General features: G+C 39.0%; 1 protein-coding gene across 11 annotated transcripts in view; it reads right to left on the bottom strand.

The window, feature by feature from the left end:
• The window catches only part of pde1cb (phosphodiesterase 1C, calmodulin-dependent b), a 116887-nt gene that overhangs the window by 71326 nt on the left and 29620 nt on the right, over nt 1–15941 (bottom strand). For 7 of the 11 annotated variants that reach the window (XM_080293283.1, XM_026151007.2, XM_026151003.2 and 4 more), the window contains 2 exons: nt 14327–14374; nt 13540–13705 (listed from right to left, as the gene is read on the bottom strand). In XM_080293283.1, the coding sequence (XP_080149409.1) occupies nt 13540–13705; nt 14327–14374 (214 nt within the window). Of the gene's footprint in view, nt 1–2875; nt 3651–13539; nt 13706–14326; nt 14375–15941 lie in introns of those variants that run through there. The other 4 variants (XM_026151013.2, XM_080293285.1, XM_026151011.2 and 1 more) reach the window with 3 other exon arrangements.

Here is a 15941-nt window from a genome sequence, read left to right as displayed (position 1 = left end):
TTCTAGTAACCAAGCTTAAACCATTGTGAATCAATTTCACTTGCTTTGGTGCAAACCCAAGTGTCTGGAAAGGCATCAACAAGACAACCCAAAAACTAGGGATGGTTTTTCAGGTAATGATCAAAGATTATTGCTCTGCTTTTTTTCTTGTTTTTGTTGTGGGTGTCCTTGTCACTACTAGTAGCACGAGATAATGCCTGCATCCCATTCAAATTGTACAGGTCCAGCAAACATTCTTGCAAGCCATTGAAAAAAGCACTAATTGTGATTTACTGAAGGACAGCTGGACAAGGCTTAGAAGTGCATCAACCCAGCACCAGGGCTGGTATTGGTGACTTCGTATAACAGGAGGAGCACTGCCCTTTCTCAAGTGGGCTACTCATGTGCACATTTCTGATGGGCTGTGATCAGAGGTCCGACTGAAGGAGTCAGTTTCTCACCATCTTTTCAGAAACACAAGAGCTAGTGCCTTCAGGTCATTTTGAACGGTTCTTTCAGGAGACCTCCTTAACCTCTTTGCACAAACTAGCAGATACACTTTTTTTAAATAGCCCATCTCCTGGTGCCTCCTCAACACTTTTAAGACTCCGCTGAGAGACAAAGTAAACTTTCAGGACAACACCAACATGACAGCACATATGGATGTGATATCCTGGAGAAGTAAGACTATTGACGACTTATGTATTTTGAATGAGCTCCAGGTACTGTGTGTGCTACCAGTAGTGACGGATACTAGCAAAAACAAAAAACTGGAGAAAAATCAGTCAGAAAGGAAGATGAGGAGAAAGCAATGATCTGTGGACAGCACCTGCAAAACCATTTTAGGGGCTTATTCAGTGCACGCCAGTGTGCTCCAGTGCACTTCAGGTAAAGTGCACATTTTCTTGCATGTACTTGGGATCTATGTTACTGTTTATGACTTATTGGATTGCTATGATTATCATAATTTTATTTTAGTTAGAGCCTTGTGGATCAGATGTGGTAAAGCAGTCAGCCACCTTGATTCTTGGGACTTCCTTACACTGCCCTCTCCTCAAGCAAGCACTTTTTTATGAACTGTTTACCCACTAATTAAATTATTCATTTCTATTATTCAGTGGGAGACAGATCAGGCCTGCCTAAGTAAGCTAATTTATTAACACAAATACACTGGAATCCACTCACTGATATATTACATATAAAAACAAGGGCCATCTGTTACAGGCTGGTGACCATGGTGTACTCCTCATCATTGAAGACTGAGCATAGAGATAACTGTCCAAAACATATGCTCTGTCAATCCACACATGTTTGGTACACTCTGTGGAGTACACTGTGCCAGAAACTGTGCTGTGTCAACCAGCAAACTCACATACAAATCACACAGCTGACAAACAAATCTAGGGTAAGCTAGCAGCACCTATAGTAAATATCCCCAAGTGGACTCAAACATGTCCACAATCTATATCACCCACTCGAACACATGCACAGTCATCCTTTCGCAGTCGCAAACACCTCAATGCTGCAACATGTTATCTAATCCCTATTAAGCACAGAAAATATACTCTGCAAGTTTATGTTGTGAGTCTGTGTCAACATCTGTGGGTGCTGCCTGTCAGTTGGGGGCTCACTCTTTTTAGACAGAGGCTTTTTGTGAGATTAAAGGCTAATGTGATCTCTGACACACTACAGGAGCCCTCAGAGCACCCAGCCAACTGCTGTGTAGCCCTTTAAAAAAAGAAAAAGAAAAAGAAGGAAGGGGGGGGAAAAGGCTTGAGCTCCCGTTACATTCATCTGACTCACTATCCATCAATTATCCAAAAAGACAGATGGTTATGACGGTGAGCAAATTGAAGAGACAATGAAGTCATCCAAGGAAACTAAATGTGGCAGAGGATGGTGGTGGAACATCAAGCTTTTAACACAGGAGAGATAAACAATGCATACTCACGGAGCTATATAATTAAATACTGGCAAATAAAAAGTAACTAAAATATTTGGTATTAGAGTTACAGGAATTCTAACTGCTGCCTTTATGTGCAGGAGGGAAATGTATTTCATTGAGACCTTGAGCAGCAGCATTAAAGATATCCTTCATAGCCCAACCCTCCTAGCAACAGTGCTGTCTCCTCCCCCTGCTGAGTAGGAATGATGTGAACTGAAAATGGATAAAAGAACATTTCACACTTCAACTTACATATAAAGTGCTTTCCTCTCAGGGAGAAAGGTCATAGAGGTGTTGATTGGTGGTGAATGTGACAAAGTAAGTAAGAATCTTTAATGAAACCAGCAGCAAATGTTAAAAGAAAAAAAGAATGAACCCCATGACACACCTCAGTATCTGAAAAATACACTCTTTTAGCCACTGAGGTTTAAATGTACAGACATGCTGCACAAGTCTGCATGGGCAGCAGGTGTTTATTGCACATCTGATGAGACAGTGAAAACATAATGAAAAGTTAAGGAGAGTAAAGATTTTCTTGCACAAGAGTGAGCAACACTCGAGCTCCGATGTTCTTCTTCCTTCCTGTTCAGTTAGGCAAACAAACCATTTGGAAATGTATGGTTATGTTTGGCCTGAGTAATTACATACACACGCTCCCTCTCTGTTTTTCTTTCCATTTTACATTTTCACTCTGGGTTCTGTCTCCCATAAATTGACATACACACAACACAACTGAAACTAAGAAATGAGTGTGATGGTCACACTTTTATAATAACAACCATAATAAAGGCGACAGAAACTGTGCCTCTTTTTTTGTCAAAATGTGTGAATAATTCACACGATTGCAGATCAACTCACTTCTAAACATCAAATGCCTCATTCAAACACGCTGAAGCATGCACAGTGCTGCTTCACACACTTGTTGAAAAGAATAAAAGTGGATATACTCACAATCCCCGGAGCCGGAGCCAAATCTTCTCTATCTGTTCTGGCTGGAGGTACTTCAGGGCCGTGCTTTCAAACTCCTCAATCTCTTTGGTGGGAGACTCCATGTCTGACGGAGTTACAGATTTGCCAGCAACAGATCAAAAAAAAGTTTAATCCCTGTCAAATGTGAACAGTGAGGAAGGTGCAACGCAAAGAAGAGAAGTGCTGCGATGTGTTGGAACCCGGGATGTGACCGAGGTTTCCTCTCTTACAGTAGTTCCCACAGCTGCGACAAACTGGCTGCCATCCCTCCTGTTTCTCTCTTTTCCCTCTAGTTATGTGATAGAGAGTGTGTGACTGAAACTAAATAACACTCAAGCAGCTGTGGTAGTCATGAAGCAGTCCAACTGTACCTCTTTCCTCTCTCCCTCTCTTTCTCTGTTACTCATTCACTTCTCTGTCGTGTCAGCGCAGGGGTCCTGGAGCCGTGCCATGCTCTCCCAGCAACAACGGGATGCAGACGGCAGGGCAGCGCAATCCGGGATTAACGTTCACTGCCGAGCCCTCCGCACATGAGGGAGGGAGGGGAAAAAGAGCACCAGTCAAAGAGAGGGAGGAGTCTGGCTGATAATGAGAAACCATGTTCTGTTTCATCTACTGGAAAACTGGAGGGAGTGAGGAAGAAAAATGAGTGGGGACAGACATGAGGAAAAGGAAAAAAGCCTTTAGGAGAAGACGAAAGCGCAAGTGCGGTGAATTCCTGTGTAGAATTTGCTGGTTTAAAAAAAAAGAAAAATACTTGCAAGAGGACATTTTCTTTTGAAATGTCAAAACAGTGACACAGCATTATCTTTTTTTAAGCATCTAATTTACAAATGCAGTCGCTCAACATTTAACTCATTCACTAAAAATGTGGCAGCTTTATGACAGCTGAAATGTAGATAATGCATGTTCAGTGCAACATATTAGATGCCATGCCAAGAGGGATTAAATAGCATGCAGAGAGTGTGCTGACACTGATTTGACAGAGATTACTTTGATCCATCGAGCACATTCAGGACCGCCCCACATTCAGCCCCCTAAAAATGGAGCAATTTAAAACATGGAATATTATTCCCTTTGTTTATTTTCCTTGCTTTCTCTAACAAAACACTCTACAGTATCTAAACACCGCAGTGCTCTCTGCCAAGCTCTTGTGGGCAGAAATGTCAGCCAAGCCAGCAATAAGTATAATACTGTCACAACTTTATAAGACTCATACCCATCGTTCTACACAGACTTGCATATATAGTGTGGTATCCTCGTATAAAATAAAAAGCTTTGTCTGTAATTACCTACAAAGTAGTAAGTCCTCAGTGCTGGATAGTCTATTTTAAACCTGCATCGTGCATGGTGCATTGTGTGCTGGAAATATATTCTATACAAGCATACTAAACTTTTTGTGCTTGCTTAACAACTAGTGAAGCATATTAGTTATTTTCTTAGGTTTCGTTTATTTATCCTTTTCCAAGTCCAACTGGAAGATTGCTAGGATGACTCACCCCCCCTTACCTGCTCCCCTGAGCCCCTTACCATACTCTAAGGTCTTTCAATTACTTGATGCAGGATGTAGGGATAATGCCGGGGCGCCACCTCAAAGGGGCTCTTTCTTTCATCTGGTGAGATGCGTCCTCCATGAGGACAGAAAAGAGGTTTGCCTGAGTGCCACGAACCTGCTGATGTCCTCTTTAAAGGTGCGTTTATGCATCTGTTTTTTCCTTTCCTTTCAGATTCTTTCCTTTCCTGGCTGCCTTTCTTCATACCATTCTTTGTAACAATTCTTCTACCTGTCTGTGAGGGTATGCTGCCCCCAGGAGATATCAAGCCACATTCAGAGATGGCAGGTTAACCTGAGCAGAAACTACAATGACAACTTCACTAGTGACTGCTTCTGGTTCACAGATTTGCACCCCAGGGATCGTATGCACCGTGTAGTCTGTATGTGCGGTGTCATACTGCACCGGGAACACAAAGATTCCATCAAAAACGATGATTTCAAGGAGCTGGTCAATTTAAACTGTGCAGCAGTCACTGCACCCAAGAATCAAGTGTGTTGCCGAGAAGGCAAATAAATCTGTGATTCTTGGTGAGAAGCTTGTGAAAATCAGAAAATGTGTGGACCCTTGCTAAGGGTCAAATTTCCATTTAAAACACACTCAGTAGAACAATTTTGACAATTGTGGACAATTTGGGTAAGAATTACAGCTATCATTACTATTATTATAGCATTCCATGATAGCTGTACATGGAAACTGCTGGAAATATTGTACTGATAGCAATCAAACCATGGTTAAGGTGTCTGAACATTCAACCCCCTACACCTTTTCAATAATGCAATAAAATCTCAGAATCAACATCCACTTTATGCAGTGAAGGGCAAGATGTGCAGCCTTTTCTCACACAGTCATTTGGCAAATTAGCCTCCTGTAATTACTCTCAGTTTTATACGTAAAAAAGTCCAACAATATGAATATGATTGAGGAAACAGGTCGAAAGTGCTTTCCAGCCTTTCAGGGTACCTTGAAATGTGGCTGTTCAGAGCTGCTATAACACTTTCTCCTTCAGACACAGTTAGATGCCATATCGTACAAACTAATTCATGTCAAGGGTGCCCACAATTTGATGGATAGGCTACCTACAACATTTGTTTAAGGTTAGACATACGGCAGACCCAAACCTGATCTTAGAACATAAACGACAGACTGTTTCAAGCACTAGCAATAAATGTAGGCATGGGAAGTAAACAAGAAAGCATTGAATCATCTTTAATTATCTCCGAGAGATGTTTATAACAATAAACTCCCCTTTGGCATAAACTATCTTTGGATCGCTCAGTCACATTTAATTACCTGACAACTCGTTGTAGCTTTGGTTAATTATTGACAAATTGTTTTACCGTTACTAGAGGTTTAAGGAGAAAATATTTATAGCAACTCACACTGACTAGAAAAACGCTCAGTGATTTATGAAATGCTATCATAAAGAATGCAGCCTGGTTAAGTAGCCTCCAGCCTTTGCACCAAAAGAATCTCAGACAACACTTTAATTACATTGCCACCTGATGAATGAAACACCTTCCAGCAAAAAAGCACTGTAGTAATGTGCCGTGTTTGTGCCACTGAATTGCAGGAGAACGCGATACAACAACGATGAGTATGTGATGAAGTATTGGGAATTCTTTTGCTTGCTGCTGAGTCATCCTCTGTGCCACTGTTGCCAGCGAATTTGACTATAAAATTGAGAATATTTAACAGGGTGAGCAAAGATGCACAAACACACATAACAAGCAAAATGTGTCGAGTGTAACAGGGTAAAACAAATATGATGAACCAACAAAAGCAAAAAAGCGATGATGGTCCTTCACATAATGAAACTAAATACTGAAAGTCCCTGATAATTACAATTACAAAAGCTGTTCGCCAAAAAAAGGAATTCCAATTAATCCTGTTTTACAAAAATGAATTATTTGCAAGGATCTGCTGAATATTACACTCTGCTACAGCTTCCTTGTCAGAGTGCTTGAGTCTTCTTAAAGCTCACACATCGAAATCAAGACATTAACAGCTCTGGCCATTTGGCGGTACATGAAAAATTCAAATCTCATTTAAATTTCTGGGAGAGTCGATAAGGATATCTATGCATCAAAATAGCAGGCGCCTTTGCAGTAATGACCACGTTTTAGTAGAGATCATGAATCACAAAATATGATTACGCATCACTGCTTCATTTCTGGTTTTGTATTGGAAGTACTGTAGATACAGAGATGGGTGGGAGAAATTGAGGGCACCCAGCTGTAAAGCTATATTTATTTGCAAAATGATGGAGGTTGAGAATTACTTCAGACAAGAAATTTGCTATTTCTCCATCCCCACGACTGATTCAGATAAGTCAGAGGTGATGGAACATCTGAAGAGAAACCCAGGGTTAAGGATTAATGTGGTCAAGCTCGCATAATGTAAAAGCAGTTTACACAAGGACAAGCCTTCACTTCCGTATGTATGGTTGAAAAAGTCCAGCTGATTACGGCAGCTTAATCTGGGGGGTTTTGTGCCCCTCTAAAGGATCTAACATGGGGCAAAAAACTTTTCTGCTGTCGTGTCATTCTATTCACTCTTTGGGCCTTTTTTGTACAGCTATTCATGGTCCCAGAGGATGACTCTTGAACCTCTCTCTCTTGATACTCTGCATAACAATAGCCTTCAGTGGTAAATTGCATAATAGTAATTAACATTTTTTGTTACACATACATATTATTTAAGGTGTTTACAAGAGGATTTGAAAGTGTCTGGAAACTTCCATTTTAAAAATTTCACATCAGAAATTCTGTTACGGTGACTTGCTAAATTCTCAGCTTGTCCTCAGTAGCCCTTATTTATTTGCCATCCACACTGAACAGACAGAGAACAGGAGGTTGTGTAAGCTCATTAGTTGTAGATAACTATGGTAACAGGAGGGGTTAACAGGGCATTAATCTGTTTGAGAGACAACTACAAACTAAATACAGACTGTTTAACCTCTCAGAGAGCTAAATGTAGCTTACAAGTGCAGATCCCTCCAGACTTGTACTAAAAATACTATTGACCAGAGGTGTGGACTCGAGTCACATGACTTGGACTCGAGTCAGACTCGAGTCATTAATTTTATGACTTTAGACTTGACTTGAAAAAATGTTCTAAGACTTGTGACTTGACTTGGACTTTTACACCAATGACTTGGGACTTGAATTGGACTTGAACCGGTTTACTTGAAAAGACTTGATATTTTACCCCAAATATAAAATTTAACATGCATATTATATAGAGATTGAAAATGTGACGTCATTCACGGGTAGAACCGCAAAGGATTCTGGGAACTCGTGGCAAGAGGTACTAGCGCACGCAGGCTTTCAATTAAAATCAGTTATACAGCGATAAAAAGAAACACAAAAATGTCAAGAAGCCGTTGTATTATTAACTGCAATAGCCGGTCGCATGACAGCCACGGGAAGCCGACGGGTAAAGAGATCGGTTGTTATCGGATTACGTCGTTGAAGAGAAATTGTTCAAGCCATGTTTCCGAAGTAACAAAGACGCGACGGATGGCCTGGATCGCAGCCATTCAAAGATCAAATATAACGTCCCAGAACACTCCAGCTCACAGGTTAGTCTGCTCCAAGCATTTACACGAAGGTCAGTGTTTTTTAGTAGTTAATACGTCATTTTCATAACATAATTGGTGATATAGGTTACAAGCAAGTCTGGCGCTGAACAGAAATTGTCGCGCTATGCTCCTTTATTTATTGTGCATAAATAGTGAATTGTCCTGACACAATATTGCGTTTCGCTTCTGTTATTATGGTACATTGACAAAAACATATACTTTTATTCACAGGATAAAACAGGTTTTTTGTATCACTAATTGCCCAGTACGATTACAGCATACAATATTATTGTCACTGCTACATTTCTGTGATGCTACCAGAAATTATTTCCACTACTAATTAATTACCGTTGAGCTCAAAGGTCCTATTAATAAACGGTTAACGAATGTGTATTTATGACGACAATTTGTGAGACTGGTAAACTTATGATACGTACGATGGTCTTTCGTTCTACACGGTGCATTTCAAGGTCCTGCACCCATCCGTCGGTAAACTGTACCTGGGCTTGTTGCAGTGACCTGAAGTTACTAAACTTCATGAGTGTATGCACTCACTCCAAGAACCGTATAATTATAAATATGCATATAAATATGCTACGATGAGATAGCTGACTTCATCTAACTAGCAAATGTTGTCCAGGCTACGTTGGTGATACAGTTTTTTTTAATGTGTATGATATTTTTGTCATGCGATTTTAAAGCTGGTCCTACAACCGCATCCAAGAATAACATGCAGCTTATCTCAGAACTGTCGGTGAAAATTATTCTTGGAGCTAGGTTTAATTGAGCTGCATTTTAAAGAGGTGCAATTTCACAATTTGTGTATATTTTCTAAGTTCACTATTTTGTCATGTGTTGAGAAAAACACAGATTTTAAAATTACATGGTCTAACATTTACATTTAGCATATAACTGCAACATTATTTTTTCTTTTTTTTTTTTTAAAGACTCGAAAGGACTTGAAATTCAAAGTTTCAGACTTGTGACTTGACTCGGACTTTTACACCAGTGACTTGAGACTCGACTCTGACTTGCCTGACATTACTTGAGACTTGACTTGAGACTTGAGGATAAAGACTTGAGACTTACTTGAGACTTGCAAAACAATGACTTGGTCCCACCTCTGCTATTGACTATTTTTAGGTAATTTCAGTCATTTTCAAAAACACAAAAAGTATTACTTAAACTCATTCAATTTAAACATGTTTTGCTTATTGCTACTCCACTACTTAACAGTGGGATGTTCAGGCTCTAGGGAGGCCAGTCCATTCATAGAGCAACATTAAGTGATCTAACAAACCAAGATATTCTAAAAAATGGTGAAGTGCAAAGACTGGACTGAAAATAAATTAAACAGCAGAAAAATGTCCAAAAGAAACCTCGGAAGAATCTTGGATTCTGGCTCCTTTGAAGCAAAATATAGAGAAATGTGGGACTTTTGCACAACACTATAATTTTATGAATGTCAGTCTTTAAAAATTATTATCTCTTATTTATTATGTACCATGAAATGTCTCTGAAACAATTCTATTAATGGGTTTTTTTCTAGTTGTCATGTAAAGCATTTTGGTATTTATCTAAAAATTAAAATAGCTTCCATAAACCTCAAGCAGTGAAAGAAACTTATGGTGGATAATATTATTGTCAGACAGGGGTAAAATGATGGTTACTATATAATAAAATCCAAATTAATACTTTAAAAATAATTTAAATTAAAGTTTTAAAGTTTTTATGAGGGCAGGCAATCTTGTCGATATTTGTGGTTCTTTCCCCCATCACACCTCTGTTGTTATGCCTCTAATATTCACTTAAAAAGTCTATGATAGATGGTGATTTACTGCACAGGGATAAAGCTAAGGAAATGTTGCACTTACTGTAAATAACAGCTTAAAGTGACAAATGCTGCTGGAAATTTATGCTACATGGACAAAATACTTCACTGGCCCCCTTAGTGCCTTCCAGTCTGTAAAGGCTCTGATCCTATTAATACATTAATCCAGCAAGAATATTGATGTAAAGCAGTGGCAGAGCCTAAAGAGAGGAGTACTCATGTAATGGGTGATTATAATGCACAGTGTATTTAAAAGCTGTTATGCAAGCAGAGAGAAGACACTATTACTGAGTGAGGTTAAAGGGAATGAGCTAAGGGAATGGGCAGAATCATAGAAATTGTCTCTGTGGAATTTTTAGTCTACTTTCAAATGTCATTTTATTTAATTACTACAGTGGATGGCAATGCAGACACACATTTTTACCCTTATTGTGCAAAAGCAAATAATTTAAAAAACTTGGTTAACTTTATTTTGGGGATTTATACACCTATTTCGTCCTAAAGTAAAATGCAGTATCTTTCTATCCCATTAACATTTGAATTTTCTAAAAATAATACATTATGACTACTCCTGCAAGTCACCCTAATGCATCTACTGATCTATATGTAAGAAGAAAGAAAACGGCTGTAGACAGTAAAGATTCAGACTTTGGACGACACTGCGTTCTGCATATTTTAAAGTTTGACTTTTCTCCCTGCTACACATAAAACTATACTCCATATCAAGCTGTATAATATCAAGAAATATGTGCTACGCAGCAGTGACTTTTCCCAGCAGACCCTCATTAACCCGCTAGTAAGGCTAGTGATGGAGCTTGTTGCTGCGGGGAAGATGTCAGCGGGGGGCTGCGAATCTGCGGCTGCAGCCAGTGGAAGGGTCAGCCTCAGAAACTGTTGGATGGCACGATGAAGACAGCCACCTTAATCAGCTGTGCAATGTTCACAGCAGCGAACAGCATCCAATTAAGCAGTTGCCAAATCCAACTGAGGACCTCAAAAGAGTGCCTGTCCAGGTTTTGGCTGCATGTGTACATTTATTGAATGTTTGTCTGTGCTGAGTCTGTTTTTCTCATCATTTGGTAAGCATCTAGCCACCCTTGTAATCGTTTTCACTACCCTCTATTTATCTTTTTTTTCTGCTGTTTTTGAAAATGCCTTCATTTGGTGAAACATAGACTTGACATGAATTTTTAGTGCATTCCTATCAGTCACTACCTATCCATAAGGACTGTCAAAAAAAAGGGGTTCAGAAAAAAAAGCACAGTTATAAATCTAGCACTAAATCTCAAAGGACCATTAGTGTAATAAGATTGGAATATAATGGAAATTAGTTTCTAATAAAAAGGCAATTCTAGCTAATGAATAACAACCTCTTCCCAAAATCTTTCACTCTTCCTCCTATGGGACGATAACAAACTAATCCTAATGGCTTTTTTGTATCATACCTCTTCAAAGATTTGGCTTTCAAAGCAGTAATTTTGAAAAGAAAAAAAAGTCAATCAATTAAAGAAACGATTGATTCAGATAGAGAGTAAGTGCTGATCAAAATGATGGTTCAGAAACTCTTGCACACTAATATTGTGTTTGTGTTGCATATATCAAGTTCCAGCAATTAGGAAAATGAATGCAATGGCAATCTATCATCTTCTGACATGGCAAATTCTGCAGGATCCAAAAAAAAAAAAAAGACAAAACAATTTGATTCTGCATAAAAATCACAGGTTTCCCCCTCTGCATGAATGCAAACTACTATCTATTCAATTGGTAGCCAGTGCTTTAACAGAATATGGTTTCCATAATGAACAGAAGAAACAGCGTGGCACCAGCCGAGCAGATGAGTCACCGTGTGTTTATATACTAATGGCTCCATATTGTGTTTTAGTCCTCCCAGTTTGTGTGTGTGTGTGTTTGTGTGTAAACTGCAATCCTAAACCAGTTGCAACAGCAGCCACGTAAGCACCAGGCGACCTTTCAGATTGAAAAAGAAAATCAGGTAATCAAGTAACTGCGGGATTGACTAGAAAACAATTAAATTATATTCAACTAAGTCCAGTTTATGACAGTCAATATGTTTTAAGGCTCTCCAATCCTTCCTGCTAAACATCATGTGATCTTGCTCTATTCTCCAATAAATCTAATTATCATCACCCGGAGGATATCGGCCAGAACCGGCCTCGGAGGTGACACTGTAGTTACATCATTCCATGGATTACTGCTAGTTCCAGTGTCATTTAATCACCCTGTGCCATAATCTGGCTAGTTGTCATTAAGATGTATATCCCTGTGACTCCCTGCAGTTTTGGCCTGTATTAACCACAGCTGACATGGCCGAAGACGTCCCCTGACTTTCAGTAGGATCAGGACAAAGGTAATCATTGAACAGTATAAATCATTGTAAGCATAACATTGCCCTTTTCCACAGCTAACATTCACCACCTGCTATCACTATTTCACCAGCCAACACATTTTAGTAAAAAAACAAAACAAAAAAAAGACTGGAGTAATTCCTAGCATATTTTATTTGTTTTAAACTGTTAGCGCTATTGAAAAGAATCATTCCCTTGCCAGTTCTTGAAAAACATAGGCAAACTGTTCATCTTCAGCCAAGGATGAACAGCCTCATGCTTGGCAATTGTTCCCGCACTCTGATTGAGGCTAAAGCTATGGCTAAATGACAAATGAACTGTTTCCTCTATGGAAGGTAGGAGTGCTTTCAGCTGCCCCAGTGTTTTCTTTTTTAATCTGAGCTATAGGTTTTAACTAAAGGACTAGCCTATGTCCAGTCAAGTGGAAAATCACTTTCTCCTTGTCACCACCCTACTCTGGAAAAGGGATCTGTGTTCCAGGGGAGACTGGCAGAGAACAACGACACTGTAATTTGAGATAACATAGAGAAGAGCTGGAGAGGAAGCATTTGTTACTGCAGACTGGAAACGAAGGAAAACCCGAAAACAACACTTGGATGGGATTTGAGAAGTCACAAACTGAGCACCCGATAAATTGTAAAATTGTGATCTCTGTGAGGACTTGCTAAACCAAAATATTGGGAAAACTAGTGAAAATCATCTGGCCATAACTCCCTGTCTATTTTCTGTACTATTAAAATCTTGTTATCAAGTACTAAAGTGCACTTTTAGTATCCTCTGACAAATGCTTACTTGTTGCCAACTGAGACATATTGCCGTCTCCAGGGCCATCAAGGTTAATTGGAATCAGGTGTTAAAAGACAAGCAATATTCTAAAAGTGACAACAAATTATGTTAATGGTAGTTTGAAGTCCTTGTTATCAAGGTGGAATCAATCACGCCCAAGTCCCTTGAGGTCAGCAGCCTTAAATAGCAATTAACAGAGTAAATGTGAGTGTGCATGCGTATGTGTGTGCATCAGCTAAATGTCAGACAGGAGATTATCTTCTTCATTAACAAAAAAAAACAAACCTGAAGAGGTTCAACTTTAAATATCGCCTGCTCAAGTTCATTCTGATCCAAAAACAGAAAACAAATACAAAATACAGAGCAATGCCTGATGGTGCACGCTGCCACATTGTAAGATAATAAGATGAACATGGCTGCTGATGTCCCACTGTAGCACCACGCAGGATGCATTTCATGATAATTAACATATAATGAGCATTACTTGTTCTGGCATCATTACTGGGATATTTCTGACAGCAGCAAACCTGATGGCAGTTTTCTCTGTGGCATCTGGTTCATCTGCTGGAGGAAGATCATCGGCCAGAATCTCTTCAGGACTCCGTGGGTCATTCAGGGGGGGCTTCTGCTCTTTGCCTTTGATCCCCATCCCTGCAGTGATGGCATTCCACAAAGCACTCTGGGACTTTGAGCCTAAATAAAACAAAAGCCTGCTGGTGTCACAGTCATTTCATACAGTGAATAAACCGTTAATTTGTTTCAAGGTGTTGTTTCACAAAAGATATTGAAGCATTGGCTGCAGGAGTACGTTTCACTGAAAGGGAGTGACAGATTTCAGCGCCTCTGTAATACTGCCCTCATGTGGATGATTGTCATTAGTGCCAGTGCGCTCACTTAAGAGGAGAGGAGGCAACTTTTTTGCTCAGTTATAGGTTTTTCAGTTAATTAACCACTCCTACATCCATACATTTGCATGAGGAAATCCATTACTGCAAATATATTCTAACATATTATTACATATCTTCAGTTTAAGTCTCTATTATTTACAAAACACTTTTTAACCCTTTAACTTTCTGGTCAGGCCAAACTGTCTCTAAATTATCTCTGCAGAAAAGACTTCCTATAAAAATCTATTGTCATAACAATAACAAAGAAATATGAAGTATGGTTGCAAATATTTCAAAACAGACTTTCAGCACTTTCTTATATTCATTTTATTGAGTTGGTCAGAACTCTTTAAATATCTCAAAAACTTGGATGGATGGAAATGTGATGAGTTGAATAACAATGAAGTATAACAATGGTGATACTTACGTGCAAAACTGGCCTGAGGTCTTGCTGAGCTGTCTTCTTCATTTGCCACTAGAAGGAAAAACAATTAAATAAATAATTCAACAAATGTTAAAATTGTGCATCAAGAATGATAACTTGAAACCTCTTTAGCCAAATCCTTTGATTAAGATGTTTAGTACATACAGTATCTGTAGTACATTATTTTTTACATTGTATTTGTGGTGAATAGGTGTTTGACTTAATGCTTTCATGTATTTGCTGATGCTATCTCTGTACTTTTGCTCAGCTGGAATTTTAACAGTCCCTTAAACATATTTGCACAGTATGGTAGTGAAGAACACACTCATTAGCTACATCCTTAGCTATACATGTTCCACTGCCAGTTAAGGCAGATTTCTGATCAGCAAACCATGTGGCAGCAACTTTTAATCATGTAGGCAAGTTCAAGATGACCTGCTGGAGATCAAAGTGAGTATCAAAAGTGAGAAGAAAGCGAATTTAAGTGACTTTGAATGTGACATGGTTGCTGGTGATCAGATACTGCTGATCTACTGGGATCTTCCCACACCTCCATCTGCAGGGTTTATAGTGCTTGGTCTGAAAAGAGAAAACATCCAGGGTGTAGCAGTACTCTGGGTGGAAATGCCTTGCTTATGATAGAGGTCAAAGGAGAATGACAAGACTGCTCCAAGCTGGTAAGAAGGCAATAATAACTCAAATAACCACTTGTAACAACCAAGGTATGCAGAAAAGCTCTTAGAACACATAATACGCCAAATCTTGAAGCAGATGAGCTACAGAACCAGAAGATCACACAGAGTGCCACTCTTGTCAGGCAAGTACAGAAAACTGAGTTTCACATGAGCTCGGTAAAACTTGGGAAGATTGACAAAACATCCCCTGGTTTAATAACACTCTATATCAACAGTTACACACTATATAGAATAACTTTATAGAATTATATTTGTATATATTATATACAAATATAATATATACAAATATAAACATATATACAATATACAAATACAAATATAAAATATTTTATTTTATATTTGGCAGCTATCAGCAAATAGTTATCAGCTATTCTGAAACAAAAAAAAAAAAGACACTTTTTATCCATAACAAAAACTCCATAACAGCAAATGAACTGTAACACAGAAAATACAAATGCTATTTATGGTCTCATCACAACAATGATAAGAAAAATAAACTGGGCCAATATGGCATGTTTGTTAATACAGGGATGTTAATGTGATCTCTGGTCTCCCACTCAGACACACACGTCTCCGAGTGTCCAGCATTCAGACGGTTACCTGAGAACTCGTGAGAGAAAATCTGCTCACACAGATATGTAGAGCCAAATACTGTAAATAATGTCCCTGAAATGTTCTGAAGACAGTTAACCTTGTCAGGTAGTGATGTCCAGCAGTTGAAAATGCAAGCTCCATGAACACGCACAGCTGTGAATTCCAGCTCGTTCGTAGTTCTGCAAACTTCAAGTCGAGGTTTTCACTTCAATCAGCTGCATTTCGATGTCCTCTGTGTCCAGCCAGTTAATGCAAGACAAATCCAGCTGCTCATGAAAGCTTTCTGGTTTGATCAGAAAAGAAAACATTGGTCCATACACCTGAAAATC

This window comes from Astatotilapia calliptera, chromosome 18 (assembly GCF_964374335.1).
Source record: "Astatotilapia calliptera chromosome 18, fAstCal68.1, whole genome shotgun sequence".
Classification (NCBI taxonomy): domain Eukaryota; kingdom Metazoa; phylum Chordata; class Actinopteri; order Cichliformes; family Cichlidae; genus Astatotilapia; species Astatotilapia calliptera.
This window is presented reverse-complemented; position numbering and strand designations above follow the sequence as displayed.